Raw genomic sequence first — 27583 nt, 5'->3', positions numbered from 1 at the left:
GTGGGTCAGTCATTAAAGCATTCAGTTAGAAACTTTATTTAATACAAATATGACCACAAGCCACACTCTGTTAGCTTCATTAGGCCTGAATATCTTTTCGTCTTACAATGTATTTTGTTCTTTAAACATACTTTTAACCACATTTTATACAAATCAAACACAGCATACACTTACACAAGGTATTTCTGTTGGTCAGACACAATCAGAATAGCAAGCGTTACCTTCAAACAGAAAGATCATACTCTTTATAAGAAATAATAAAAACGAACAAAAGGCATCGAAGACAGAAGAATGTGATGATCAGCATATACACTGGATACTTTTCCACAGCAGTTGAGTGAGAACAAACAATAGTATTTATACCACGTATCCCAGGATCATAGAGGATGAAGTGTGATTCTTCCACACAAGATGCATTACTTTCATAGAAAGAATGGAATTCATTTCGTTAATCATAAGATATATATCTATTTGACTTCACCAAACTTCGAAGAGAACAAGTAAACAAATCAAAACACGCATCTTAAATCATCACAAAAACAATCTGAGCCACAGCGTGAACACACTTCAGCCAAATAATGACGGTAATAGTGGATGTAGCCATGATGCTAAGTTGTGCTTTTTGTTAAGTCTCAGTCAGACTCTTCTTTTAAATGTTCAATCCTCACGAGCACATATAATCATGTGACTGTTACACTTGTGTTGGAGGTATGATGCATGTCAGTGGAGCTGCACACATCTCTCTGTTCCTACAACACACACACACACATAATGCCAGTGAAGCGCTTTCAGAAAGCTTCCTCAAGTATTTCCTGTTTATCCCCCAACAAGACCCGAAAGTTCTTACTGCTCACCAGAGGCACGGGATCAGTCTTTAGTCCTACACACACATACACAAACACACACACACACACTAGGGCTGCAACAGTCATTTTCATTATCGATGAATAGGCCCAATATTTTCTCGATTAATAACTATTAAATGTCAGAAAATATAGATTTTTTATACTTTTTTTCAAAGTCCGATGTGATGTCTTGTCTTACGAGTCAGAAACCTAAACATATTTAATTTAAAATAAAACTAAGAAAATCCAGAAATGTCCATATTTGAGAGGCAGAAACCAGCAGTTTCTGACATTTTTGACGATTAATCAATGAAAAAAAGTACACGATAATCAGAAAAGTACTCGTTTTTACCCATCGCTGCAGCTCCAACACACACATACACGCCTTGCCAAACTCCCAAATTGAACATTATTTTGTTTTTCATCACCGCTACTTGCTTTGAAGCCTTCAAATCCCCTTTCAAACATTCCTCATATTGACATAATTCAGAAAAACTGAAACTCCGTCCATAGAGGCCCTTCAGTGAAGTGTTTGCGGGTCAGAGTTGTGGGTGCAGCTTAGACAAAGTGCGTTGGGTAAATCCTAGTAAAGCCACTGAGGGAACAAAGGAGGATTGCCTCATGTCAGTCACCCCAACAGCAGCACAACTCAGTGAACACACACACACACACACACACACACCTTCCCATAGTCATCCTACAGAGGACCCCGACAAAGGGAACATGTTAAGCCCTCTCTCCAAATACTTCAACTCAAGCGTTATCTTCCTAACACACATATTTGAACACTAAAGCTGCGGATTCTGAGACTTTGAGGAATGTGTATGTACCTTCGGATGTTGGAAGTTTCACTGTAAAACAAGGAATACAGATCGTTGCGAAAATAGGATACAAGGCAAAGAAAATGAAACCATACAAGGCTAGCAGTTAAGTGCATGTTAACCAATGACCAACCATACAAAATAGCAATTTGAAGTATTTCCACATTGCATTGGTAATAAATTACTTTTTCAGACAAGCAAAGGCATCACGATAGAAATCAATAACTTAAACATACCAATTATCATAAATAATGACTGCATTGTTAACAAAACACACTTGATTTCGCCAGAGCTTGTAGAACAGAATAATCATATTCAAATAACAGCGACACAAAATACAATGAGTTCCTTCATTTTGTTTTTAACTCAACATCTAAATGTTGTATCTTCACATACTTGTTGGCAGAAATGTACTCCTGGTATGACCTTGAATATTAATGGTAACAAACACGACTCATTAACTATGAACGTGTTAAGCTCTGCAGGGGGGAGAGTGTTGATCAGGGACAAACCAAACGTTTTTGGGGAATTAACTGCTGTGTATGGCTCACACAACCCTTATTGTGTCTCCTACAACATAACACTCCCGTACAATTAAACTGCATTCCCAATTATATTTACTTATTTCCTCAGTGCCAATTTTTCACTTTGTAAATTATAACAAACTAACTTGATTTTGTTAAATAAAGACCACGGTTTGGCTTAAAATATTGGTTTACATTATTGAAGTTAGGGACGTAAAGTAGGAAAAAGTCAACATAGACTTTTAGTTTCACATGGGACACAACCAGCAGTCTCTTGAGTGGTAATCCTATGATTGACCAATTCATTTATATGCAAACTTCTAAAGATTTTAAGCATTTTGGTGCCAAGTCAAAAAAAAAACGTGGCACTTGGCAACATAACCGACATTGCAGTTTTAATACTGGAACGTCACATTGGAGAGAAGGCTCGGTTCATAAGTGGTGAAGCAGGGATCAACCAGCCCCTAATCAATATTTTACTGAATGTTTTAGAGCAGAGGAAGGACTGGAGAGCTGTGTCCATGCACACTTAGCAGCCACAGCTAAATATTACCAGCATATAACTAGTGGCCGGTTTCCTGACCCCGTGCGTCTTCTTCCATTTGAACATATCACTTCTTCAGGGCGATCAGGAAATGTGAAAAAACTTGATTCAAGAAAAATGTGTTTTCCTTCGGCAGCGCTCAGACTCTAGTGCTAAAGGCTAATAAACTCGTGTAGGGCTTCAGTCGCGTCCCTGATGGGAAGTGCAGACCATCCTGTTTATAGAAGTTTCAGAGAAAGAAGATTATGCTCAGATCTTTATCCCAGGACTCTAACGGGGAATGCAGAGCTCTCACTGGGTTTGGATGCCTTCAATTAGATGATCATCTTCCCTCATGATTTGTCTCTCGTCTGCTAGGGATGAAAGTTCTCAGTGATTATTCATCAGGATCTCATCTCTAGTGGGTGATTACTGTTCAACAGCTAGTTTGTGTTAATGGTCAAAACCCTTTAACTGTGTGTCTGTAGGATGTAGGAGAGTTTATGTTTCAGTCCATGTGTCTGCTGGAGATGCATTCAAGTGCACAGTCGATTTGCATGTATATGGGCACCTGGGTCTCCATATGTGCTGGATTAGTCCAGTTCCTCAGGGTCGATGTCGGCTATGGGCTGTCTCCAGTAGCAGAACGAGCTGTACTCCGGCAGCACAAAGGCTTCGTTCTGCTCTTTACTCAGCAGAGGGAACACATGCTCCACCAGCTCACTCAGCCTGCTGTAACTGTGGGGGGGAACAGAAAGAGAGACACGAAAAGTGAGGATGGAGACAGAGAATATAAATAATTAAAAGCCTCCGTTTTGTTGGAGTTTACTGTAATCAACATCTTGAAATACAGACAACCTACACACATCATTTGAATCACATTTATAGGTAACTCTTAAGGCTTTTTCTAAAAACATGTGTATGTGCTGATAAATAGAAGAATGAAGAAACCTGCACTTCTTTGGCTGTGCACAACACTGACTGTATTGGAGAAAAAGCTTTTTATATTAGCAAGCAGTTGCTTACATATATTAGACGCTACATTTGCAATGACTTGAAAAGGTGTTTCTATTTTTTTGTCTCCTTTAAAAAAACAAAAGCGGTGAGAGTAAAACCAAAATATTAGGTTGAAAAAAGCTCAATAAAGCTCAGAAGAACTGAGAGAATACATTTCTTTGTGATGTGAAAATCACAGTGAGGAAGCCACTCAGTAACTTAATCTACAGTTACAAAAAAGCCCTTGATTAATGCAGCAATGTCACATTTCTTTCTCCCAAAATGTTCCATTGGGTTGATTTTTTGTCAGATATATAAACTTAAATTAATGCAATCACTTTTACAATTGTAGTACTCATTCTAAATGGTACCGATGTCTTATTTGTACTATTAACTAATGAGGTCAGGTTACTCACGAGGACTTGTTGCCCTTGGTCTGCTCCTGAATCAGCTCTCCCTTGGGGTTGACCGTGAAGATCCGACACACTGGGACTCCCACCTCCTTATAGGCAAACACATCCTGAAGCAGAAAAAAAAGAGTGAATGTTAGATCTCTAATACAAAATGTAGATAAAAACACTTAGTCATTTCTAATTATGTTTAGTTGAACAACATACAAACTGCAGAATTTTTCTCTTGTATGAATGTATGTGAAAACCGCTCATTTGAATATGTCAAAAAAGGAGCAACTGTGCCTTTAAAAGCCGCTCCTATAGCACAAACTGGGTGCATAGAAGAAGAAGAAGAAGAATCGGAGGATGAAACCCTCTTTATTGTCACATACATGCACACAGCAGAGCACACACAGTGAAATTGGTCCTCTGCATTTAACCCATCCTAGTACTAGGAGCAGTGGGCAGCTACCGTGCAGCGCCCGGGGAAAAAGGTGAGGTGATTACCATGAACAGCAGATTCGTGTTCCACCTCACACACGTAATGGCAATATTTCTAGACTGAATGTTTTGAGGGGAAAGACCGCGTGTTTGTTTGTGTTCATTTTTTGTTTTCTTTTCTTTGGCGAGCGTTAGAAACAGACAGAGGGTTCGAAGGCCGACCTAGTGCTTCATCTGGGTGTTGGTGTTTATGCAGCTGAAGATGTGTCGCTGTGCCCGGCGTGAGGTCTCTTTCCACAGACGGTGCCTCACGGGACCAATCTCCGCCAGTGACCTCAGCGCAGGTTCAGCCCAGGACTGATTTCATATGTTTGTGTCTCTAATTGATTGCCAACGTGTCATGTTGATATTGCAAATACAACACGTCTGCCTCGACTTCTGGTAAAAAAAAAAAACTCCCTGACATGTGAAGGCGTTAATGTCTGGGAGTCTGACATCTTCAAACACTCATTAACTCACATTAGCTCGATTCCCAAAGGCCGCGTGGAATGGCTGCTTGTTATGCTGGAACAGGTTCTTGATATCTGTAAGGCATTCAATCTTGAAGATCTCTGGTTTCTTCTCGATCACCTCCCTGCAGGAGACAGACAGTTTGATTAGAGCGACTCACATACGCACGTCCTTACTGCGGGTCAAGTCTGAACGAGATTTAACTTTGCCAACGGCATGTCAGGCTTTTCTCCATCCTCTTTCTTTAATGATGGACTGTCTGTGTTTTGAATGGAAAATGGACTGTACTTGTATTGCGCTTTATCAGTTCCTTACGACCCCCTCAAATTGCTTTACCATACTATGAGTGATTCACCCATTCACACCTCATTCATACAGAGCAGTGCCACTCGCTCTAGGGAGCTAACATTCACACACATTCACACACCGTTGGACATGCCATCGGGAGCAGCTCAGGGTTAAGTATCTTGCCCAAGGACACATACACATCTTGACTGCACGGGCTGGGATCAAACCCCTCAACCTTATGGTGGAAAGACGACCGCACTCCCTCGCAGCCACAGTTTTTTTCTTGGACGCTGCAAGGGGTTAAGGGCAGAGGATGTTGCTTGCTGTAGATACTGAAAAGCCCCCTGAGAGACGTGTTAAATTGGGCTAAAGGCATACAATTTCATTGTTGGATATCTTTGGATTAACATTTGCTTTAAGAGTAGGTATACACGTGAAATACACAAATCAGTTAGAATAATTCATTTGATTAATTCACTTTTATTACGCCCAATCTGTTTATCTTTTATGTTCTACAAAACTAGCCTTGGCCAGTTTTCTCTCAGGCACAGACAGACGTCCAATTATATGTAACAGATTGTCTGCTTCACTTGGCATTTACTCCTTGCCTCTGAATTAAAAAAAAACACATCTTAGAAACTTCTCTTGATAGAATACAGCACTGTGTAAATGAGGTATGGTACATGGAAAAAGCAGTGCAAATATTTGTAAGTGTAATATTTGTTTGAGAAGTTGTGGTTTATGTGTGAATTGTATTCTTTCATATTATTTATCATATGCACAAATAACATTTACTTGTGGAGGTCCAAATACAGGGATGGTAGAGAGGTCTCTGTTGTAAGCAAATTAAATTAGGAGGGCATGTCAATAATGCAGAAAAGTGCAAATAAGACAAAACTCCACATGCTGTAGTTTGCCATTAACCATGATGTACAAGGTAGAGGTCAGAGAGGAGTCCCACTGAAAGGATGTACGATATCAGATAAAAACACAGGTTTGTTTACTTTGCTGACCTTTGACACAGCACGAATACAGCACACTGGCTTTGGTTACATGCATGATATTGTGAAAGGGCCCAGAACCAGGCCTGTCTATTCCTGCGTGTATGTGTGAGGGGTGTGTGTGTGTGTGTGCATTCAGTATTCGAGCCAGAGGAAAGCAGATGGGCACATTTATTCAGTGAATGACAATCATGCACAGCCGCCACCTCATGTGAAGTGTTATGGTATTTTAATTCAATTGACATGAACACATTTTATGACATCAAATGTTGTCGTATTCTGAGATGTGTTGGGCATAATTTCCTAGATAATGTGTGCTATTAATACAAATTAATTGTCAGCATCACTTGCTAGGATTCTTTGAGGTACCTCTGTATCAATGCTAGATGGAAACCTGCAAGATGGCATTATTTTAAGTCTAACTAGCTAATTAATAAACTTATCCATTCTCTATCAAAAGGCATTGCATGGCAGCTTTAAAGTCGACCGGGAAACCAGAAATAGAGATTTAAAAAGAAGTGAAGATTTTGAACACGGGTATCTTACTAGGTGCTGATGGCAAGGTTACCGACACGGTTAACACCTTTTGAGTTTCACATTCAGTTTGAGTTTTGTGGCCTTAACACCCCCGGCTTATTATAATGAATAAGGATTTGGAGACTGAGAAACTTAGGGATATTTAATATGAAATTGAGCCGGCTGACAAAAAGCATTGCACTCTGAAGGAAGAGAAAGTGTGAGGGCTGGAAATCAGGAGGAGGATTTGTAATAAGGGGGATTTAATGTATGGGATGACTTCAGGATAAGACGGATTCGACTTGATGAAACTGAAACTGGTGGTCGTTAATATTGAATGTTGTCGTACCTGTGGAAGGCCGAGAAGAGGCTGCTGGGAGACAGCATGAGAGGTCCCCGGGGAAGAATGGTGCCCCCGTCATTGACCCACTGCAGGTAACCTCGGGTCATATCCGCCATGCCGATAGCTCGCGCTGAGCAGTACAGGAACTTGTAGCCGTTCCTGTCAATGGAGAGAGCGGGGCTCATATACAGCTCAATATCACAACAACCATCATTAGCCATGAGTAAGAACAGCACTTCCACAAGACCACATGCTTTCATAATGTGCTGCTGATGTCATACTGTACCAACGATCCATTAGCTTTACCAGCTGATGCCATTAGTCAACTACTTACAGTAAAATCTCAGGGACAGTCAAGATCGGGAAATTTAATATCTTGCGTTTTAATAGTGGACTTTCTCTCTAAAACAAAGCTGGACTTATGGCATGTTCTTTTTAAAAGTTTGCCCATTCAATTCAGCAGGACATTCCTCCGTTATATGAGCAGATTATTTGCCAGCATCCCACAGAATAGGTTTAGGAGTGCCAGGATCAATGTGCTTGTCAAACTGAAAGCCAAGAGCGCCACACGACACAGGAAGAGCGAGAGCATGCCGATCCAACCAGACCCGATAGAATCATTCAACCCTGGTAATGCAAACCTCTGAATAAACACCAAACCAAACTGCAACTAACGACCGGAACTCATCTGTTACGTGTCTTTGTATGATCACCCTCACCTCACCTGTGAAATAATGGCAACTGGAATATAGGACATGGGAAGCATCAACATTGCCGTCATCTTAGGTTGGATCGGTGTGCTCTCGCGCTTCCTGTGTCCTCTCCTGTTTCCGATAGCCTATGACCCTTGGTTGCAGCTAACCCCCGCCACCAAGTGTTCAAAATAATATTGCGTTACAGATATAAATTAAATAACACATAAAATGGCTCCTGCAAAAGAAATTCAATAACAGCCTTCTGCATGCACAGTGCATCTAACATCACATGTTCAGCACTCTGCCCGAGGCCTAAGGACAACATGTTTTTATGTAAGCTTTCATTATGAATATATATATATATATTTTCAATGATACTTCTGGCAGAAAGTAGCCTAGAGCAAAGGATATTGTTTATTCTTTTTTAACACAGGCTGTAAGTTATTGCAATTCGCTGTTACAATGTGGGATGTCGCTTGATTAGGGTAACTGGGTTTTAAATAATCCATTTCCAGTAGGCCTTTCTTTTATAAATGACGTATTCTCTTTAAACCATCAGTTTGCAAACAGTGCAATATTGGCTTAAACTTTCATTGTACCTTTTCCTTCAATAACTTAACCAAGCTGGCGTCACACATGCCGCCCTGCAGTATTAGCGATTCAATGAAACAGTTGTGTCTTTATACTCTTACTTCTAAGAGCTGTTTTATGTATTTTGAGTTTCTTTTGACTGCATGACTCAAGCACTGTTAAGGCAAAAGTCAATATTAAAATAAAAACAATAACAATAACTGATAAAAAAACAGACGGATACGAAAATAATTAATTATATTCATGTATTTTCCTTTAGATTATTAGGTGTTCCATACCAAATGGGGTATTCGATTTATTTTGAATAGCATCATCTATTTTTGCGTAATGATAGGCGAGATAGTTATAAAATGCAGTTTCCGGTAACATGGCAACAAAAGAGGCCGCCCTCTTTGTTCCTGAAGCCACGGAGGGAGAAGTTGGCGACAGTGTGTGGGAGGCTTCAGAGACACCTTTGGCTTGTCTCATAAAAAACAGGTGAACAGAAATAAAGAAAAGAAACAATGAGTTGTCCATGCGTCCTCTGTTGCCCTCAAGCCTATCAAGTTCGGGCAAACCCCGAATATAGGCCAAAAACCCAAAAGAACTTGACAAGCACTGAGGACAGGTTAAGGTCAAGTTCTTTTCAAAGCCACAAAAGAAACTACAATGAGAAAAGTCAAACACTGACGCGGCGGTTCAGCCTTTCTAGTTTTTAAAATAACTCTGAGAGGCATAAAGTTAAACTTCCTGAGTCATCACCCTTAAAACCCCCCCCCACGCAAACACAGGGAGGTAATATCATCTCGACAGAGACTATAAGAAGATCAAAGCCGGACAGTGCTAACCACTGACCGACCACTCATCGCTCCTCTGTGATTAATCAGTGTTGTTGTTGCTGCGCACTTACTCAGCTACTGAGTGGTAGAGCTTGGCAATGCCCTGGTGGGTCCAGTCCTTCCCCAACTGTGGCAGGATCTGTCCAAACACGTCTGACCTTATATATTCAAACAAACATTTAGAGATTAGTCACATAAACAGAGATATTCCCATCCAACATCACAGAGAGAAAGGCTGCAAACCGTTGCAGATTTGAGCGTGACAAAGCAGAACAGGAATAGCAGATTGGTGCTTAAGACCGTTTAAAGAAGGTCACATAACTACTTTATATTTCCCATCATACACAGAGAACATTATGAACTGTTCCCCACTAATGAGGATTACTGGCCCATAGGGCAGGCACTGTCTCGACCGCAGCTTATGGCCGTGTGTGCTTACAGACTGAAATGTAAATGGTCTCATTATAACCCCTTTGCTCTTCCCTTACTCAAAGAAAGCCACATGTCACTGGTCGGCCTAAAGGGTCACACAGATAATAAGCTCCGGTCAATGTGGACCTGTTTGATGTTGACCACCTATGAACCTGGCAGAGTGGGCGATATCAGACCTGCGTCAGAAGATTGAGCTGGACTTAATAACGGCTGTTTGAGAAGGATTTGAATTTGTCAGTGGTAATAAAATAGCTTGAAAAATGTGTCTTTACACCTTTACAGCATTACACCTCCACAGATGGAGCCCTACACGGTTATCTTTTTCATGCTTAAGTAAAAGTCATGCATTCAGAATGTTACTCAAGTAAAACTACTAAAGTATAAGCATCAAAAGATACTTCAAAGTACCAAAAGTAAAAGTATTCATTTTGCAGATTGGCCTATTTCAGAATAAAATGTTTTGATTATAATTACTGACGCATAAAGCTTATCAAAGCTGGTAAAGATGCAGCTAGTTTTAATGACTCTGCAGGGTAGATTGTGAATTTACTCCAGGTGTAACTAAAGTTTTATTGAAGTGATGATTATATTTCACATCATTAATCTAAATCTGCAAAGTAACTAAAGGTATTTAATAGATTGAGTGGATTAAAGTACACAATTTACCTCTGAATTGTAGTGGAGTAAATGTACAAAGTAGCAAAAAATGAAAATACTCAAGTTAAGTATCTAAGAATGTTACTTAAGTACAGTACTTGAGTACATCTACTTGGTTGCTTAACAGCACTGGTAGAAAGGCTGATACAAAAGTAGTACTCCCGGTTAAATGGCTAATCAATTAGTGGTAAACATTAAGATCATATTTCAGTATGAGCATGTGAAAGGAGAGGAAAAGAGAAACGCCTCAGACAGTGTAGCGTAGTAAATTACTGAGCTGTACATACCATAAATCAGAACAGAGAGATGTTAGATTTAATTTCACTAAAAGCCAGTTTGTCTCAAATTCTTCTGCAGTAATTACATGTACATGCATGTGCTATGTAGGTTCATACAATATGAATACCACCTAATTGAAGTGCAGCATTATTACTCGGATTAGAGGAGTTATGAAGCTGTTGCTGTGCGGCACGTACTTGGTGATGGTGCCATCGATGTCAGAGATAATGACTTTATCGTCCCAGTTCCACAGATAGATGGTGCCCTCGCAGCGGCATGTGCCCTGGTATTGGGTGGTGATGCTGAACGTCACATCGTTGGGTCCCTCCTTCAGCTTCAGGCTGGCCTGGAAACACAAGGAGGACAGTGAAAGGCATCTTGAGGCAATTTCCTTTCTGTGTGTCCCAACAGTGCAGGCATTTCTCCCCAGTATGATTTGTGTTGCCACAGCACAATCAACGCTGACAGGTCTTTAGAGCCCCCTACAGACTGTAAGCACAACCAACACTTTGCAGGTCAAACAGAGTCAGCAGGGGGAGCTCTAGACTTCAAAATAAACCATTTATAGTACACATCTCCTCCAGTACTCTGCACTTCAGTTAATAAATCAATCTCCTTTTCTGAAAACCAGATAAGGGGAGAAGAATTACATATAAAGAACTATTTAACCCGCTAAACTCAAAGCCGTTTCAGAGGCGCCTGTCACATTTTACTCTCCGTGGCCTAATTTTTTCTAATACTGCCCCCCCCCGAAATAAAACAATCATGGCTAGAAGTATGGGAGACTCAAACAGTTACACACACATACATAAAAAGTAAAAGAAGAACACAAATGTAATTTATTTTAATAATTGCTTTTACTAAAAATGTAATATCTAATTATAACTTTTTTCCACAGGTGTTAACAGTGCTGTTGCTCCACATACGATAGGTATTGAACTATTTTGGTTTTTACAATTACTGTTGAACTCTCCTCTGATTAAATAGCCTACATTTCAGAGGTTTTACTGATTTTGTGTCACATGACTGTCATTCAAGGCCTAGCAGTTGCGCTCTGAGGATACAAATGTAATGTTATTTGTACATCATTTAAACATTTCTGGAAAATGGTGTACTTTTGGATTTGTTATGAAAACAAACTCCCTGGGAGATGTTGAGATCCAGACTGATAAGAATTTTATAAAATTGTTAAGCAGTCGGGTGTTATACTTTTAAAGAAGTTGGTGAGATGATTTTGAGGAAGGAAAACACTTGTGTAAGGATGTACTCACTATTTGGTCAGAGGAGAGGCGTAGTGACTTCCTGTACGTGTGTGGGCTTGGGTGGTGCTGAACATCTACTGGCTGCAGTCTCTCCTGACAGGATGCAGCGCTCACCTCCTTGGCCTCTTCATCACTGGAGGAGTCTCCGGCTTTAGGCCTGCAGGAAACAAAAACATCAAATTACTGCATGCATATGTAGCTTGAAAACACGTTGGCTGTGGGTGAAATACCCACTCTAAGTCTACTCTAAGTCTAAACTAAATGTATGCTTGCGTAAGCTTTGATCCTACTCAACTATTTTGCAACTTCTAAACTGTTTAAGATTTGAAGCAGATTGAAAAGATTATATTAAATGTCGCACAATATAAGCTGATCATGACGGCGTGCAATAGAACAGCATGTTTATAAAGCACTGGATGATTATTTTACAATCTCATGCTAGTGTTCATCAAGTCATTGAACTCAGTAAAAATAAATTTGGTTTCACTTACGGCAGAGGCAGTTTCTCCTGACACATGGAGGGTCCTTCCTCCTCCAGATGAGAGTCCTCCTTTGTTTCAAGCTTAGTCTCCGACTGGAAGAATTAAAAGAAAATATCAGAGGATATATAGTGAATATTAAACTGTACTTACGGATGTGTCTTTTTGCAGTGCACGTTTGGTTTTTAGAAGCATTACACACCTGCTTGATTGAACTATCTGCCCTTTTTCTCCAGAACCACCAGCGGCCTGACTTCTTTGGCATTTTCTCCTTCATCCAGGCCTCCTCTGTCGCCTGGGATAAACCAATAAAGACCGTTAACGATGAGCTAGTTGCAGATTTAATGATTCATTAATCCACACAGAGATTACAGTACCTTTGGTAAGTTCTTCTGAAATGCTTGTAGACTGAGAATCAAGGGTGCAGCTAATGTCCAGTTATAATACCTGAAAACCCAGAGACAATTAAGCTTCTTCAATATTTATATTAGACATGCACTTCATATTATTATTATGATATTATTTATAGCAATACTTAAGATGTCCTTATTACATTTACCGTGTGAAATACTTTCTTACCTATTTCCTATTTTCACTACCAGGTTGGGGTTATCGATAATTGCTGGATTTTCAGCAAATTCACTATAGGTGATGATATGCTCCATGAACCTCTCTGAGAACACAGAAGGGAGAGGAACATTAATTATAGACAGCAGATGAAAAGGTCAGTGGTGGTGAGCCATATCATCTTACTTAGAGCCACAGAAAAAGGTCAGAGGCTTTTTCCTCTATCAGCCACATTAGCAGAGGGCTTCAAAGAAACACAGCAGGAGGTATAAGACTCGAGAGATAATGTACTTTTGGGATTCAACCCCAGTGAAATAAATACTGGTGGGCTCAAAGGGAAATGCTGGTGCAAGCATTGTTAATGTTTCGCAAACAAAAGGCTGGAGTCATTCTAGTGACGCAAATACAGCAGAGAAATTCCAATGTTACATAATGGATTTAGCGTAACTCTCTGAGGTTAACTTCCTGCCCTGCATCAAAGTGCACTTTCGTCTTTCGCCATTCTGGTGTACCTTTGGATATTTCAGCATTTTCTGTGAGGCCTCCACACAGAGAAAGAGTGACGTCGGGGAGGTCACCAGCTGAGTCGGAAAGACACTCTGTGCCGCTGTCGGCCGCCGCACTGCCCACCGACTGCGGAGACTGAGAGCCGGAGTGCATCTCCGAGTCCATCCACAGCTTTGTCGCTGCCTCAGACTCGCTGCAGCAACACAAGAGTAAAAACAAATGTCAATGTGCCGGTCGAGGGGAGGGATATTTTTACTCAACATTTTTTTTTTTTCAGCTTTGATAACACATTATTTATTTGCATTTTATGAAATTATTCACAAAGCATACATAACAACATAAACGCATCTAGGTATATAAATTAACTACATAACAGTTGACAAATCCGAGATTAAATAATAGTATAACTAATAATACAAATAAAAGAATGGATACAATATTAAAACTATAAATCTTCATTACAGTGTTCGACACTTCACCCATTCTTCCCATCTTTCCACAAAGACATGCAATCTGGTTTCTTTTTTTACATTTTTACTCTAATTTTAGAATAGACCACGTTAATTAAAAACAGGTCATGCAGGGACATTAATTAGGTGTTGCTAAAATAATCTCACCTCTTAGGGAAATATCGTGCAGCAACATCGGGTTCAAGTACATTCAGGTCATCTAGGTAGATATCCTCCGGACCCTGATGCTGGCTCCTCTTTGGGACACCTTGGATCAACAACAGAAGTATTTATCAGTTGATCAGAACTAACCAGGAGGCAATTGAAAAAAAGCAGATGCTAACCACCATGTGTACCTTTCTTCTTAGAGGGGGATTCGCTCTGTTGGCTGTTGAAAGGGGTGGAGGTGGCCACATTGGGTGGTAGCACATCCAGAGGATCTGTGGAGGTCAGCGGACCCTCAGAGGTTATGGCGCCGATGGAAGCCAGAGGAATCACCGGTGTTAAAGTGGTGATGAGGGTGCGTGGCTCGGGTTTGACGATGGTACACATTGAGGAGGATGACGCATCTCCCCTTTCAATCTCCGAGTCGTCCTCCATGGCCTCAGAGCTGAGGATGACCCGGAAGTGGGTGCTCTCTGACGGGGTGATCGTCACTGTTTTTAGTAGTTCAGCTTTCTCCTTCTTGGGGACCTGGATTTTGGATAATATGGGAAAGAAAGATACTAAGAGGATGGGATACAGAGAAATATGTACCTCTGAATGAGCCCCATTCACCAATATCTTCCTATGCTTTTTCCTACATTTGTCCCGGATAAAAGTCTACGTCAGATTCATGACTTTTTATAATGATCCCAGTGAAAGCAGAGTTCGAGTGATAATAATTAGAAAAAGGGTAGCTCTAAAAATACATATATAAAAAGGGCAGGAATCTGCAGGGCCGTCTGCACACACAGAAAGAAATGCCAAAACAGGATCCGTTGGGAGGGGGAGCACTGGTCTCCAAACATAATTAAAAACACATCAATACTTCTGCAGGATGTGAACGAAAACGTAATAGCCTCAGCAGTAAAATAAAATAAATTAGATTCACAATTAGATGAAGTAAAATACAAAAGGTTTGATCATTGAAATGGGATGGGGAATTCCCAGTTAATATAATTGAAGTGAATCAGATTGTTTTGTAGTGTGAATATATTATAAAATACCATAACGCTTTGTCAAATAATTAGAAAAAAGAATATAAATGGTAAGAAAATGTAGTGGAATGTAAATTTCACACCTATTATACAATTGTAGAATAACATTTTTGTGCTCTTGAGGGTGCAAGAAAGAATTCCAGATAAAAAAAACATTTGTGAAGATCTTGAACTATCCTGAAAACTGCCTGAGTGGGTTCTTAAGAAAGCATTTCTGGCTGGTGAATGAGACCCGTAATAAGTGGAGGGAGACGCTTACCCGGGTGGTCTCTGGAAACTCCCCCCAGGTCCACTGCATGTGGGACTCGGCTCTGAGCAGGCTCTCTGAGGGCCGCACCATCAGCTCAGAGTCGCTCTTTGGGGAAAAAGCCTGAGACAAGCCATGACTAAAGGGATAGAGGAACAAAAGCAAACAGTCCGTGAGATAGAGTCTGTTCACGTTTCTCGGCCACACCCTGGCTTCACGTCAACGCATACCTGTCATTTGACGGCCAGTCGCCATCAGACAGCGGATAATCATCGATGTTGTGTCTGGCTGCAGGCAGTTTGGGGTCAATGTCTCGCATCGTGGACACTGAAGGGGACCTGAATACAGGGGAAACCAGTGTTCATTTGGTTAACAAATACAATATGTGAATAACATTTTTATCCAAGCTATATCAGGACTACAGCGGCAGCACACCATGGGCACAAGACTGAGAATAACTTACTTAAGTTAAGAGACAAAAAAAAAAGCAGATAATTTGCCTAGATAACAGAGCCTGATATAATCTGATGACTTAAATGTCAACCCTTATCATAGACTAAAACTATACCAAAAATACTTAGGGTGTTCTTTGACTAAGAAGAAATGCATACAATTTTGGTCAGCTTGACCAAACAGAAACAAAACAGGATGAGGTTGACTATGATAACTAACACATTAGACAAAAGTCACAGGAATTTGAATAAATTCAAATAAATCTGACATGTTTTAAACTAGGTGAGGCAAAAATATAATAATTAACTCTTCTATAACAGTGAGTGTTGACCTACCGTGAGACATGTGCTGAACCTCCCTCGTCGGAGCTCAGGTCCATCTCAAAGATCTCCTCGTTTTGCCCAGCGCTGGACATAGCAGCAGTCATAGCAGCAGGTGCGTTAGCAGCAATAGCGTTACCAGTAGTGACCGACATTGGCGGGGTCAGCTCCTCTCTTCGGGGGTCTCCTTTGTGCTTCTTCCTCCGTTTCTTCTTCTTTTTTGTGGACCCGGTGCTCGGAGCGGGAGGCTCGGGAGGGTCTTCTGGGTCTGCGGGGTCATCCTCCAGATCTTTCGGGGCCCTGTGCTCCACCTCCGAGATCCAGAACAGGTGACTCTCAGTGGGGATCGGGGAGGTGGCCAGGTGGGCGGGGACAATCTGTTGAGGCATCGATGAGAATTATGAGAAGGCTGGAACGTGGGGCTCAAGATAGATGTAAACAAGTGTAAACAAAAGCAGCATTTATGTTTCCTAGTGTCTGTTGATGTAGCAACTACAAAACAGTGGTGCAGTTATTTCCGCACAAAACACTTCCTCACACTCGCACGTCCCTGAAGGTGTTCAGATTCTCTTCTGTTTAGTAGGTCTGAAACCATGCTGCAACTGGATGGGCTGTTTTATAAGTGTTGACTTCTCTTAAAGTAATCTGGTAAGGTGTTGCCATTAAATGTCACTGAATAATATGTCAAAGAATGAGATTGGCTTATAGGCTTAAACACAAGACAGTCTCATACTAAAAAGGTGTCTGCTTTAACAACTCAACTAAACTTAGACAGATGCCATGATGTCTGAAATATACAGAACAAACGCATCCAAATTCATTTTAGTGTTGTTAACCTGCAACAGCATTTCTATTTCATTTCATTTTCCGAATGGGGTTGATTAATGTGTGTTGTTGATTGTATGCTCACATTCAGTTCCTCAGCTTCCTGTACGAAAAACGCCTCTCCATTGTCACCGAGCTTCATGTGCAGCTCTACTGGCTCTCCATTCACTTCGATGTCAATCTGGAAGAATCGAGCACAAGTGAAGTCATGTTAAACAAAAAAAAGTTACAACCGTAGACTAGACACGTTCGAACTCAAATATATAAAAAAAGAACAATGATAAGTTTACTGAAAACATAGAATATTAGGTAACGGACCATCTTTTAACAAGCTAAATAATGACAAAGAACCATCAGAAGGAGCCAGAAACATCAACGGGACCATACAGAGGATCAGATCAGAGCTTCTTGGTGAATAATTTGAGGATAAAGGAGTGAAAATTGTTTAAGACAAGCTAATGCATATAAAGATATTTTGAAGGACACTGTAAAGGGTGTTGATTCTGCCTCTTAAATCGAGTTGTTAAATAAATCAGGTCATGTTTTATTATACTTCCAGCATTCAATGTCAGGTCACATAGAAAGCCTGTAGCTGCTTACAGCCCCATTCTTCTCCCGGGGGTGCTTTCTAAAACGCAGTAACTGTATGGGTGCTCTGAGCCTGCCAACAGGGCCATTCATGTTTGCCGGGCAAACCCCCAGCTGACCCGAGGCCATTCAGAAACTTGACACCACAAAAGCAATAACCAGATCACGTCTGGCTGAGACTCGTGGAGGAATAATGTGACTCACTAATGATCGACCTGGTCTGACAACCTGAAACCAAATCATTAATATTAATACCAAACGCCTACCGACATCACCTGTTTTTCATTTTGCACGAGTGATCCGTCGTGTTGTATCTTTGCTGACGCACTTTACTGCTAGTGTGGTTTCTCAGCAGCCTCAAGAATTCATTTCGCATCCTCGTGGTTGCTACGGGCAATTTATGTACGATGGAAATTTCAACACCCAATTAATAATGAGGCAGAATAAATGACAGTCCTCTTCAGCTTTTCACAGCCGGGGACAGGTTACATTCACTCGGCTGAGCTGGGGATTTGCCAACACCATGCTGGATTACTGGATTTACTGGAGGCAATGGCTGCTGGCAGATGTTGGAAATTAACCCATGGTACCGAGTTGTTTTTCTCTGAAAGCCAATGTTGTTATTTTAAAGTTCTACTTTCTTTTTACTTCTTGTCCCAAATGTTTCTGGAATCAAAAATCACTTTAAAAACATTACTGGTTGCCAACCGAAGTGACTAATGTACACGCACAGACACACCATCCCCGGCCAAAATGTAATTAGTATTTGGCTGGCAACTAAAGCCTAATTCCCACACTGTCATTTTAAAAATATCTGCATGTCAGGGACAAATATCATAACGCCACTTGGTCCAGCAGCTTCTCCAAAACATGTTTATTCAGCAGCAGCCCTCGAGGATCTGATACGTTATCTCAGGAACGTGTGCACGACTGTTACACAACAGCTCTTGTTGTCGAAGCTCTTCTTTTTCACGTTTCCTCCCCCTCCCACACACTCAAGTTGTAGAGCAGTTGCCATAGAAACCATTCATTCCTCCCTATGAGCCCATCAGCATTCTGGGTAGTTGGTGAGAGATTCAACCCCCCGCAGATCTTCACCCACTCACATCCACGTAAACAGACTTTCTTTTAATGAAGTCGGGGCGCACCGTTACTGTGCTAAGAATAGAAGTCGTGGAACAGTTCAACGTTTATGTGATGGAAGAAGAAACGTTTCAATTCAAATGCGCTTTAATTCAAGCAATCACTAATTTCTCATCGACTACCAAGATGTCTTTGTACACAAGATGATTAAACCGAATGACCTTAATTGTATTTATGCACAAAAAGGTTGGGGTCATTTTAAAATGTAACCACAAATAATATTGTCCACCCTATAATCCTAATGTTGATGTTGTGTGCTGTCATTTTTATTGTGTATTTATTAACACCTTTACTACATTTACTACCAACGTCGGCTCAACTTGCTCTACCTTACCCATCAAATAGGCCAACACAAAGGAGTCGTTTTCTCAAGTGAGAATCAAGGTCTAAAAATAGGACCATTGTTCCTGATCCATGATTAATTTGATTTTTATCTCAAGGCCAGAACATATAGTAACAAATACTTTTAAGGAGGGAGAACAGAAGAGAACATCCAACTCCATCTGTGTTATTCATACAGAGCCAAACATTTCCCTGAATGGTTTATTGATGCTCCATTGAAGCAATTCATGTTGGTAGAAACCCTATGACATGAGACTGGATACCGTGAACTTGTTTCAGTGAGGCATAAAGATGTTTTCTACAACTTGAATTGGAAATGTTAAAGAAAGACGAAGAAAACTAAATGAATCGGAAGTCTAGCTTGCTAAAACAGAAGGGAAATCTCCAAACATGGTTACATGTTTTTGAACCAACATAAACAAACAAACCTATTTTTTTGTGTTAGGTCATCAATCTCAACATAGCATTAACTATGATAAGAGAACCATAACCCTGTTTAACACAGCGTTACCCTACCAGACCAAAAACACGAAATAATTCCTTCTTGTTTGTGATCTCTTCGCTTAATATATATTTACTGTGCTCATCACATTCCTGTTGAAGGGAAGACTTAAGAGACTCAGTGAGACAGCAGTCAAGCACAGGCCTACACTGTCCTGAAAATTGATTCAATCAGGCAAATAGGAGAGACCACGTGTGGTGGACCAGTATGGAATTTCACAATATCCAGCCAGAGTCAAAACAGTTTTCAAATAATTCATTTAAGCAACAACAGCCGCAATGCTGTGGTCTTAGCATCTTAGGTTTCCTTTTTTTCTTTTAATAGGTGACGATACACAGATATTTTTAGGGTGTACAGGCTTTAAATTAGGTGTCAAGTTTCCTAAAATGTAAAACAAAACTGAAAATGATCTGGCTAGTGTTAAAGGTCCCCTATTATGCAAAATGCACTTTTTGCTGTCTTTTATACATAAATATGTGTCCCCGGTGTGTAAGGAGACTCACAAAGAGTCAGAAAATACAACCCTCTCTCGTTTCCTCCTTACCCACATCTCTAAAAGCGTGGGTACAAACAAGCTGATCCAGATTAGCTGCCGATATGACGTAATAACCAAAATGTGGGCTGGCTTTACATTGAACTCTTGGTAACGTCCCCCCCACGTGACACGTCTCAACCTATTGTCTCCAATATACATGTGGAACATGATATGTTGTTTTAACATGGCAGCAATTAGCTGAGTATCTCCCGTTAGAAACTTCTCTCTTCACAGATAGAGCTGCATGCGCTCCAAAAGGGCGTGGCCAGCTTCAGCTCAGCTCAATTTTAAAGCAACAGGCACAGAATCAGCACTTCAGGAACAGGGCTGAAATAGAGGGGTATGAGGCATGGCTACAATGGGTGATCTGTTTGGTATTTTGGGCCAAAAACTTCACAGATAAGTTTTGAATAGATATTGCCCTACAATATATTGTTCAAATATAGCATAATAATAGGAGACCTTTATATGTTCTCCTGTTAATGCTGGACATGAGGCTTCAACTTGTTATTTAAATGAACCATTGTGATAGAAGTGCTTCTTCAAAAAGGTAAAAACATTTAATAGTTGTCATTGCCTGAATTGTAAGTTTATAAGTGTGGAAGCATCTGGAGTTCAATAATATAAATGATAACATGACTTCAACCCATCAGTGATAGAAAACAAAACAAACAGACACAATAAAATGAATCCATAACTCACCACTTTCTCTTTGGAGCGCAGAACCCCCAGCTTGCCAAAGCGCACGTGGAATGGCGAGCACTGGTAGGTGCCATCTCTCTGGCGGACAACCACAACATCAATGCAGCCCGATAATGTGGCCTGATTAATGCCCTTGTACAGTTCTTTGACGGTTACCAGCACCTGACCTGCCAGCTGGCCCACGTAGTTCATGGTGTCCGCCTGGAGGAGGAAAACAACACAATATTAGCTGAGTTAAGACAAAGACAGGATGAGAGGAAGGATTGCTCAGCAAGCATCCCGGAGAGGAGAGTGTTGCCCGCACAAGTTGTAAAATCATATCGTTTTCCACTTGATTTAGCTGTTTCACAGTCTGTCTACTCACTGTTGTCTCTTCTTTAAAGTATCATTTTTCTGGACAGTCTCATTTGTCTTCAGCTTTCATTTCTCAGCCCTCTCTGCCCTGTGGTGTCTGTTATCTCCCAACCTGGATACAGACTGCCAGAGAGCCACTGCTACCCTGTTACTGGCCGCTGTCCAACATGAGCAACATCAGAAGGGGAGGGTGACTGCTGAGCTAAAACAATGTGAAGATAAAACCACATCACAGAGATCCCCCTGCCCTGATGCAGTGAAAGCAGCTGACTTCCTGTTTACATTCGTACCTCTGTGCTATGTTTATTAAAAAAAGCTCTGTGGCTAATTATAAATGGACTTGGATTAACCCGGAACATTTTCTCAAAGCACTTTTTGTTGCTTCGGAGAATGAGGTTCTAAGACTGTAAATTCCTTCACAAGCAATCTGTTGATGCCTCTTCACCACAGAGAAAATGACACAGGCCACGGTTAATCATACAAACTTTCCTTCCTCTCTGTGGCCTCATTACTGAACTCAGTCTATTTGCAGTCATTACTTCGCTGTGACTTTAGCAAACATGATTTTGGGTTTTTCAGGTCAGGGTCTAGTCGACTTGGGCTTGTAAACATGTTCCCCTGCTGACTTCATCGAGTTTATGCAACCTGAAATGCTCCTATCTCACACTGACCTTTTGTTCGGAGTCAAGCCATGAGTACAGCGGGTGACGGTGGGGGGGTTGTAGGGTAGAGAATAGGGGCATTTATGCTAGGGTGGCATCATAGCATGGCAAACTGACATGATGTGTTTTACTAGAGTGTAAGCTAATGATTAGATAGCAATAAAATATTCACAAGTGAAAGCCCACTCGCATATCTCAAAGCACTTTAACCACGAACAATATTTACGAGATCTAATAGCCATCACTGACTGCGCAAAGAATGCAATAAAGGTTTGGATCACTTGATATGAGGCCTATCACCAACAATGACCTCTCTCAAAGAACATCAACCCTCAATTGTGAAAAGGGGAACAGAAAAAATCAAATCTAAAAAGTTTTGCCCAAGTTGAGGCCCTTTGTTGACATTCCCTACAATGACACTGCTCCGGAAGATAACATGTGAATACGATCTGAAGCAAAGTAACCAGTCACAATGGAAAACGTTTCTTTAACACAAACAAAATCTATTATTCCTACGTATTTTTTTTAACTACAACTGCATGTGTGGCCAAAATAAGTTCTAAACTAACAGAAGTGTTACGAAAGCCGGACTATTTGTGCATCTAGCCACATGGTTTCTTTGACCAAGTGTCCAATTGTATCATGTTGCTTGTCAATTCTATTGTTTATCTATCTGGATTTCATCTGTCTCTTAAAACCAAAAATGGTCGCTGACAAGCTCATAACACATAAGGTTTGGGATTACTGCATTCAACTTTCACTTTTCTTTGCCACCACAGAAAGTTGCGTTGCAGGTGCAAAGCCTCCTGGACTTAAAACCCAAGTACATAGCAACATGGCGGCATTTGTCATAACAAACATCTAACCCTTGGTGAAGTCATCGTTACATAATGGGGAATATGCTACATTCAAAGCAAAAATGACCCTTACCCAGGAGCTACCTGGAAAGGTGCCAGTATTGAGTTATGTAGAACACATTCACGTGTGACTGACATGCTTTAGCTAGCCATTGTCTTTTCCTTCATTTAAATTCTACTCTAAAGTTACATTTCTAACAAGAAGCTACATCCTAACAACTAATTATTAAAAAGACAGGTTGGACTTTTTTTGAGAATAAATTGCTAGCAGATTAGACAGACTATGCCATAACCACATTTTTAATTTAGACCATATCAAATACAAACACTACCAACCTATTCTTTCACAGCTCTTGGACACAGTCTTGATTGTAGCGCTTAATGAAACTATCATTCATCTGGTTCACTGTGGTCAGGTATCACACCCATAGGCTTGTCTACAATAGTAAACCAATAACTCCAAACAACTTGCCAAACCAAACAATACAGAATAAATAGCGGAGCAGCAGGCCCTGCGGCATCACGCCAAAGCTGTAGCCGACTAAATGACCAGTCAGTTGACTCACCAGGGACCAAGGCGACCTCAGAGACAAGGACTCATCCTGTTCACCGTAGTCTGTGTTTTCGTCTGTGTTCCCTCCCAGGAGCTCCCTGTCCCCCCAGGATCTTTGTCTCTTCATAACAGTGAGTAGAGCACCAGCTCTTACTTTCCCCAACTCAGGACACTCCATTGGGATCAATGTTTTCCTCCCTCAGATTATGATCACAATGCCTCCCTGCCATGCTAAATCCAATCTCATGTGTGGCCCACCTAATCACATTAGAGTAACCGAAGGGTAAATATAAGTTCACCGCTATCTGACGTGATTACGCAACACCGCTATAAACTTTGACATCTTTCTTCTGGGCTATTTTTTGCAGGTTGTGCTCTTCCAGTCAGGTGACAGGACACAAAGGGTTCAGCCAATAGGATGGCCTCTTTAAGGTGGCAGCGTATGGCTGATAAGGGACAGCTAATTCCAGTGAACGGCTAAGCAATGTTTTTCCGTGATAAGAGAACATGCTCAGGATAAAAAACAAGCAGCACTGCGCAGTGTCACGTTCATGTACTGTCAGTCAGTCACATGTACGGCACGATCTTTACTGCATGTGCTTGTTATTGAGCATGACGTATCAAATGACAGAGTCCGCAACCAATAGGATATCTGTACATCGGACTTTAACATGCTTTCCTTTGTTGCTCATTGCCCTTGAAGTTTTTGACATCTACAGCATGTTTTTTGTAAAAAGCGAACAGGTGAAAGTTCTATAAATACCAAAGGGATAATCTCTCTGAGGGTTAGACTGTATTAAATATCAATAAAGCTATAATTAGCCAAAGTGCTCAATATTGACTACACAGATGGAATTGGTACACTGAGGAGACTGTAGTCCAGGCAGTGATGAATTCAAAACATGTTTTTGTCATCTCGAGGTTTTTTTTAGTCCCACTTCCAACATCGGTCTGCCTCGTTTAGCTTCTAAGTGAATGCCTGAGATAAACATAATGCATGCATGAGGCTCTTCCAAAAAGGCCTCACTCTCCCATCTGCTAAGCCTTTTGTAAACACTATCAAACAAAACACATGGGCCTACCGGTGCGGGACTGTGGGCTCCTCCTCCCCCTGTGTTAGGATCTATTCCCTTTGAATATTTGACATGTCATGCATAAATAGATTAAGAATTTCCTTTAAAGGGGTGAAATGTTCCGTGTCATAAATTACTCAGCAGTAACAGAAAAAACTGTCTAGAAAGCCCTTTCTTTTAATAAGTACTTGTAGCATTAAGATTTACAAGACCAGGCATGACTATTATGGTCCCAGTGACTCTCTTCATCTGAAAATGATACAGAGCAAATTTGTTTTGAGGGAGGGACAAAAAAATCTGTCCTGACTGTGACTGAGCTGCCTGGCCAACAAGACACAACACAGGGCTCATGTTACACTCTCTCAAGTATTAGGGTTTCCGCAAACTGCACTGAAATGAGCCTGCTTATTATGTGTGTAACGTAAACCATGAAAAACCACAACCTCAGACAGATGGTGTTGGTTTTCATTTTTACACATCCTGCGGAAACAGCCTGAGAGAAATAAGAAGCCAAGAACACGATAAAGTGGTCCTTATTTACTTTTAAATCCATCAATTAAGTATAAAAAAGGGAAGTCTGGACAAATGTTTTTCATGTTTGTTAAACTGTAAATATTCTTCAATGAGATTTAATTCACAGTGTCAAAAAGAAACTCAAAGCCAAAAGCGAAAGCAAGTCAGTTAGCTTTGGCTAAGGTTATTGGTACACACCAATGTTTAATAACACTCCTGCAATAAACCTTTGGAGATATAAATGTTCAACCTTTATTGAAACTATTCCAGAGATTTGTTGATTCAACTTGATAGAAATGTGGACGCTTTACTATATAGTTCACTGTAAAGAGTCAAACTGTTAAGGCGTTTTCTATATTTTGTATGCATACCACAAGTTTGTAGTACAAAAACGACAAACTCTAATGTGACAATGAAGGTAAGATTTTTATATTAGAACAGTATCAGCTAGTAAACACAAAATACTGAGTGCAAATTAGTTCCAATTTAGGGCTCACCATGAGTGAGCATGATTAGCTGAGTCATAGCACTTGGGTTTACCTAAGGGCAGTCAGACTGATTGACTGTAAAGTGACAGTATCAGCACGGGACTATCTCCCATTAGACATTTACATAAAGTGCCTGAAAAGAAATGAACTTTAGTAATTAAGTTAAGGTGGTTAGTTCAAAATTACAATATTTCTCTCTGAAATGTAACTTTAAAGTAATAGAAGTACAAAATAACAGCAAATTAAAAAGGCCAACTCTAATGAAGTATGTTTAAGTTGAACTGACATACTGTACTGTATTATACTTAAGTAAAATCAGAATCAAAATCCCTTTATTTGTCCCACAGAGGGGAAATTTAAATTTGCTACAGCAGCAACAGAGCCAAAGACAGCTTTACAAAAGCAAATGTGTAATTAAAAAAATATGAAGAAAATGAAAAACACACAATTTACAAAATACACATCCTGTAGTGAGATATGGCAGCCAGGTAAATATTGCAATACTGTTATTAATAATGGCATATTTCTGAGCAGAGGAAAGAAGATTGTGTACTTAAAGTAGAACTATCACAGTGTAGGATTACTCTGCATTACTTAGAGTAATCCTTAGTTTACAAGTAAAATTCCTGCATTCAATATCTGACTTAAGTAAAAGCACAAAAGTATTGGCATCAAAATAAACTTGAAATACTAAAAGTAAACTAATTGTTATGCAGATTGAACAGCTAGTTTGAATGACTTTGTATACTGCAGGGTACCTTGTGAATTTACTCCAGGTATGACAAAAGTCTTATTTAAATGTTGTTTATATTACACATTATTAATTCAACTCTGTAAAGTAACTAAAAGGTATTAAACAAATGTAGTGGAGTTAAAGTACACTGTTTACCTCTGAATTGTAGTGGGGTAGAAGTACAAAGTATCAAAAACAATGAAGTAAAGAACCATTCCCTCAAAACTGGGTTTAAGTACAGTACTTGAGTAAATATACTTAGTTACTTCACACCACTGGATCTGAGTACGTCTTTTTCATCACTGCTAAAAATGCTAATTTCGGAGATTAAAGCTGCCATATTGCTTGATTGAAATGTCTCCACTGAACAGCAACATTAACGTTATAAAATGCGGAAACAAACGAACCGAAACCAAACACGGAATCATCTATTATGTTCACTGTGTACTGTGGTGCTTGTCAAGTGTGAATATCAAACGCACAAACAGCTGTAAAGGGAATAGTAGAGAGGAAAATAAATGAATGGAGACGGGGCTCAGCTAGCTGCACCCGCTGCTAGCTTCACTGTTATCGTTGGGTTACCGTTAAAAATCAGACGGGGAAAAACGGTAACAGTCACGGCTATTGCTAGGTCGCTGGTTTCAATGAGAAGTGGTCATGTTAACCTGTTAGGTTATGACTTAATATCTAATCATTTAACTATGTGTTTAAGTGTTAAATACATCCATCGTAGCTTAACTATGTTAGCCGGTTAGCTAGCGTTAGCGCACGGTACATTCAGAAATATGCATTATCAGAGGCTATCAATCGGTTATACATCATCATATGCGTAACTGTTTACCTTTCAGTTGCTCCAGCGGGATGCTGCCGACGAAAGATGTTGTTGTGTCTTCAGTGAGTCCCCATGTTTGTGTGAAACTCCCTAGAAGCCTCCTGACGTGTCCGTGTCGGACCACCGTGGCTGACTGGTTTGTCTGGAAGTTGATGGGACAGGGAGCCGCACAGTGGCGGCGCTCTCTCACAGCTGCTGACACTGTTCAGTCCAGGGTTACAGTATTATTATAGTGTACTACGTAGGGCAATTTGCAACTCCCTTGCTTTATTTAGAGAGACTTTGCCCTGAGCACTGTTTAGAGGACATTTATTGACAGATATTTCAGAAAGGATTATGTGGGTGAAAGACAAAACTCAGGATCTTGACTAGAGCCCAAAGACTATTTAGTGTGGAAAAATGCATGTGTTCACAGCATGTGTTCTGATTGGTCATGAAATTTGGTATAGGCAGCTTTTTGGAAATATCTAAAATAACTAAGATATTTTTTAGATCACATTACAATAATTATTTCATTAATCTTCAGTGGTCCTTTACTTTTTTTTTTACCCCCCACTACATACTGTGTGTGTATCCTTGAAATGAAATTTAGATACCAAATAGGATTGTGCTCCATTTAATTTCAAGGGGGGAAAAAAACTATTTTCTTACCATACTATGTTTAGTCTTTGGGCACATGGGACTACTGTTTATTCCAAGAATAAAAGGAAATATATAGATATTAAA

General features: G+C 40.3%; 1 protein-coding gene across 3 annotated transcripts; it reads right to left on the bottom strand.

Moving 5' to 3' along the window:
- Positions 1–12: 12 nt before the first annotated feature.
- On the bottom strand, positions 13–27034 carry lpin2 (lipin 2). 3 transcript variants are annotated; one of them, XM_063885590.1, is made up of 20 exons: positions 26867–27034; positions 20793–20993; positions 17066–17161; positions 16171–16532; positions 15613–15720; positions 15395–15521; positions 14293–14629; positions 14105–14204; positions 13493–13680; positions 12993–13086; positions 12791–12860; positions 12616–12708; positions 12426–12508; positions 11944–12091; positions 10870–11018; positions 9376–9462; positions 7207–7359; positions 5062–5176; positions 4126–4229; positions 13–3451 (listed from the first exon to the last, which is right to left on the bottom strand). In XM_063885590.1, the coding sequence occupies exons 2-20, from the start codon at positions 20982–20984 to the stop codon at positions 3307–3309; spliced, it is 2751 nt and encodes a 916-aa protein (XP_063741660.1). In that variant the 5' UTR covers positions 20985–20993; positions 26867–27034; the 3' UTR covers positions 13–3306. The 3 variants fall into 3 exon arrangements, with proteins under 3 accessions (XP_063741660.1, XP_063741659.1, XP_063741661.1); XM_063885589.1 differs by lacking the exon at positions 26867–27034 and adding an exon at positions 23232–23561; XM_063885591.1 differs by lacking the exon at positions 26867–27034 and adding an exon at positions 21157–21348.
- Between the last annotated feature and the right edge of the window lie 549 nt (positions 27035–27583).

The sequence above is a fragment of the Eleginops maclovinus genome, chromosome 6 (genome assembly GCF_036324505.1).
Source record: "Eleginops maclovinus isolate JMC-PN-2008 ecotype Puerto Natales chromosome 6, JC_Emac_rtc_rv5, whole genome shotgun sequence".
NCBI lineage: Eukaryota > Metazoa > Chordata > Actinopteri > Perciformes > Eleginopidae > Eleginops > Eleginops maclovinus.
Note: the sequence above shows the minus strand (reverse complement) of the source record. Positions and strands in the feature narration are given on the sequence as shown.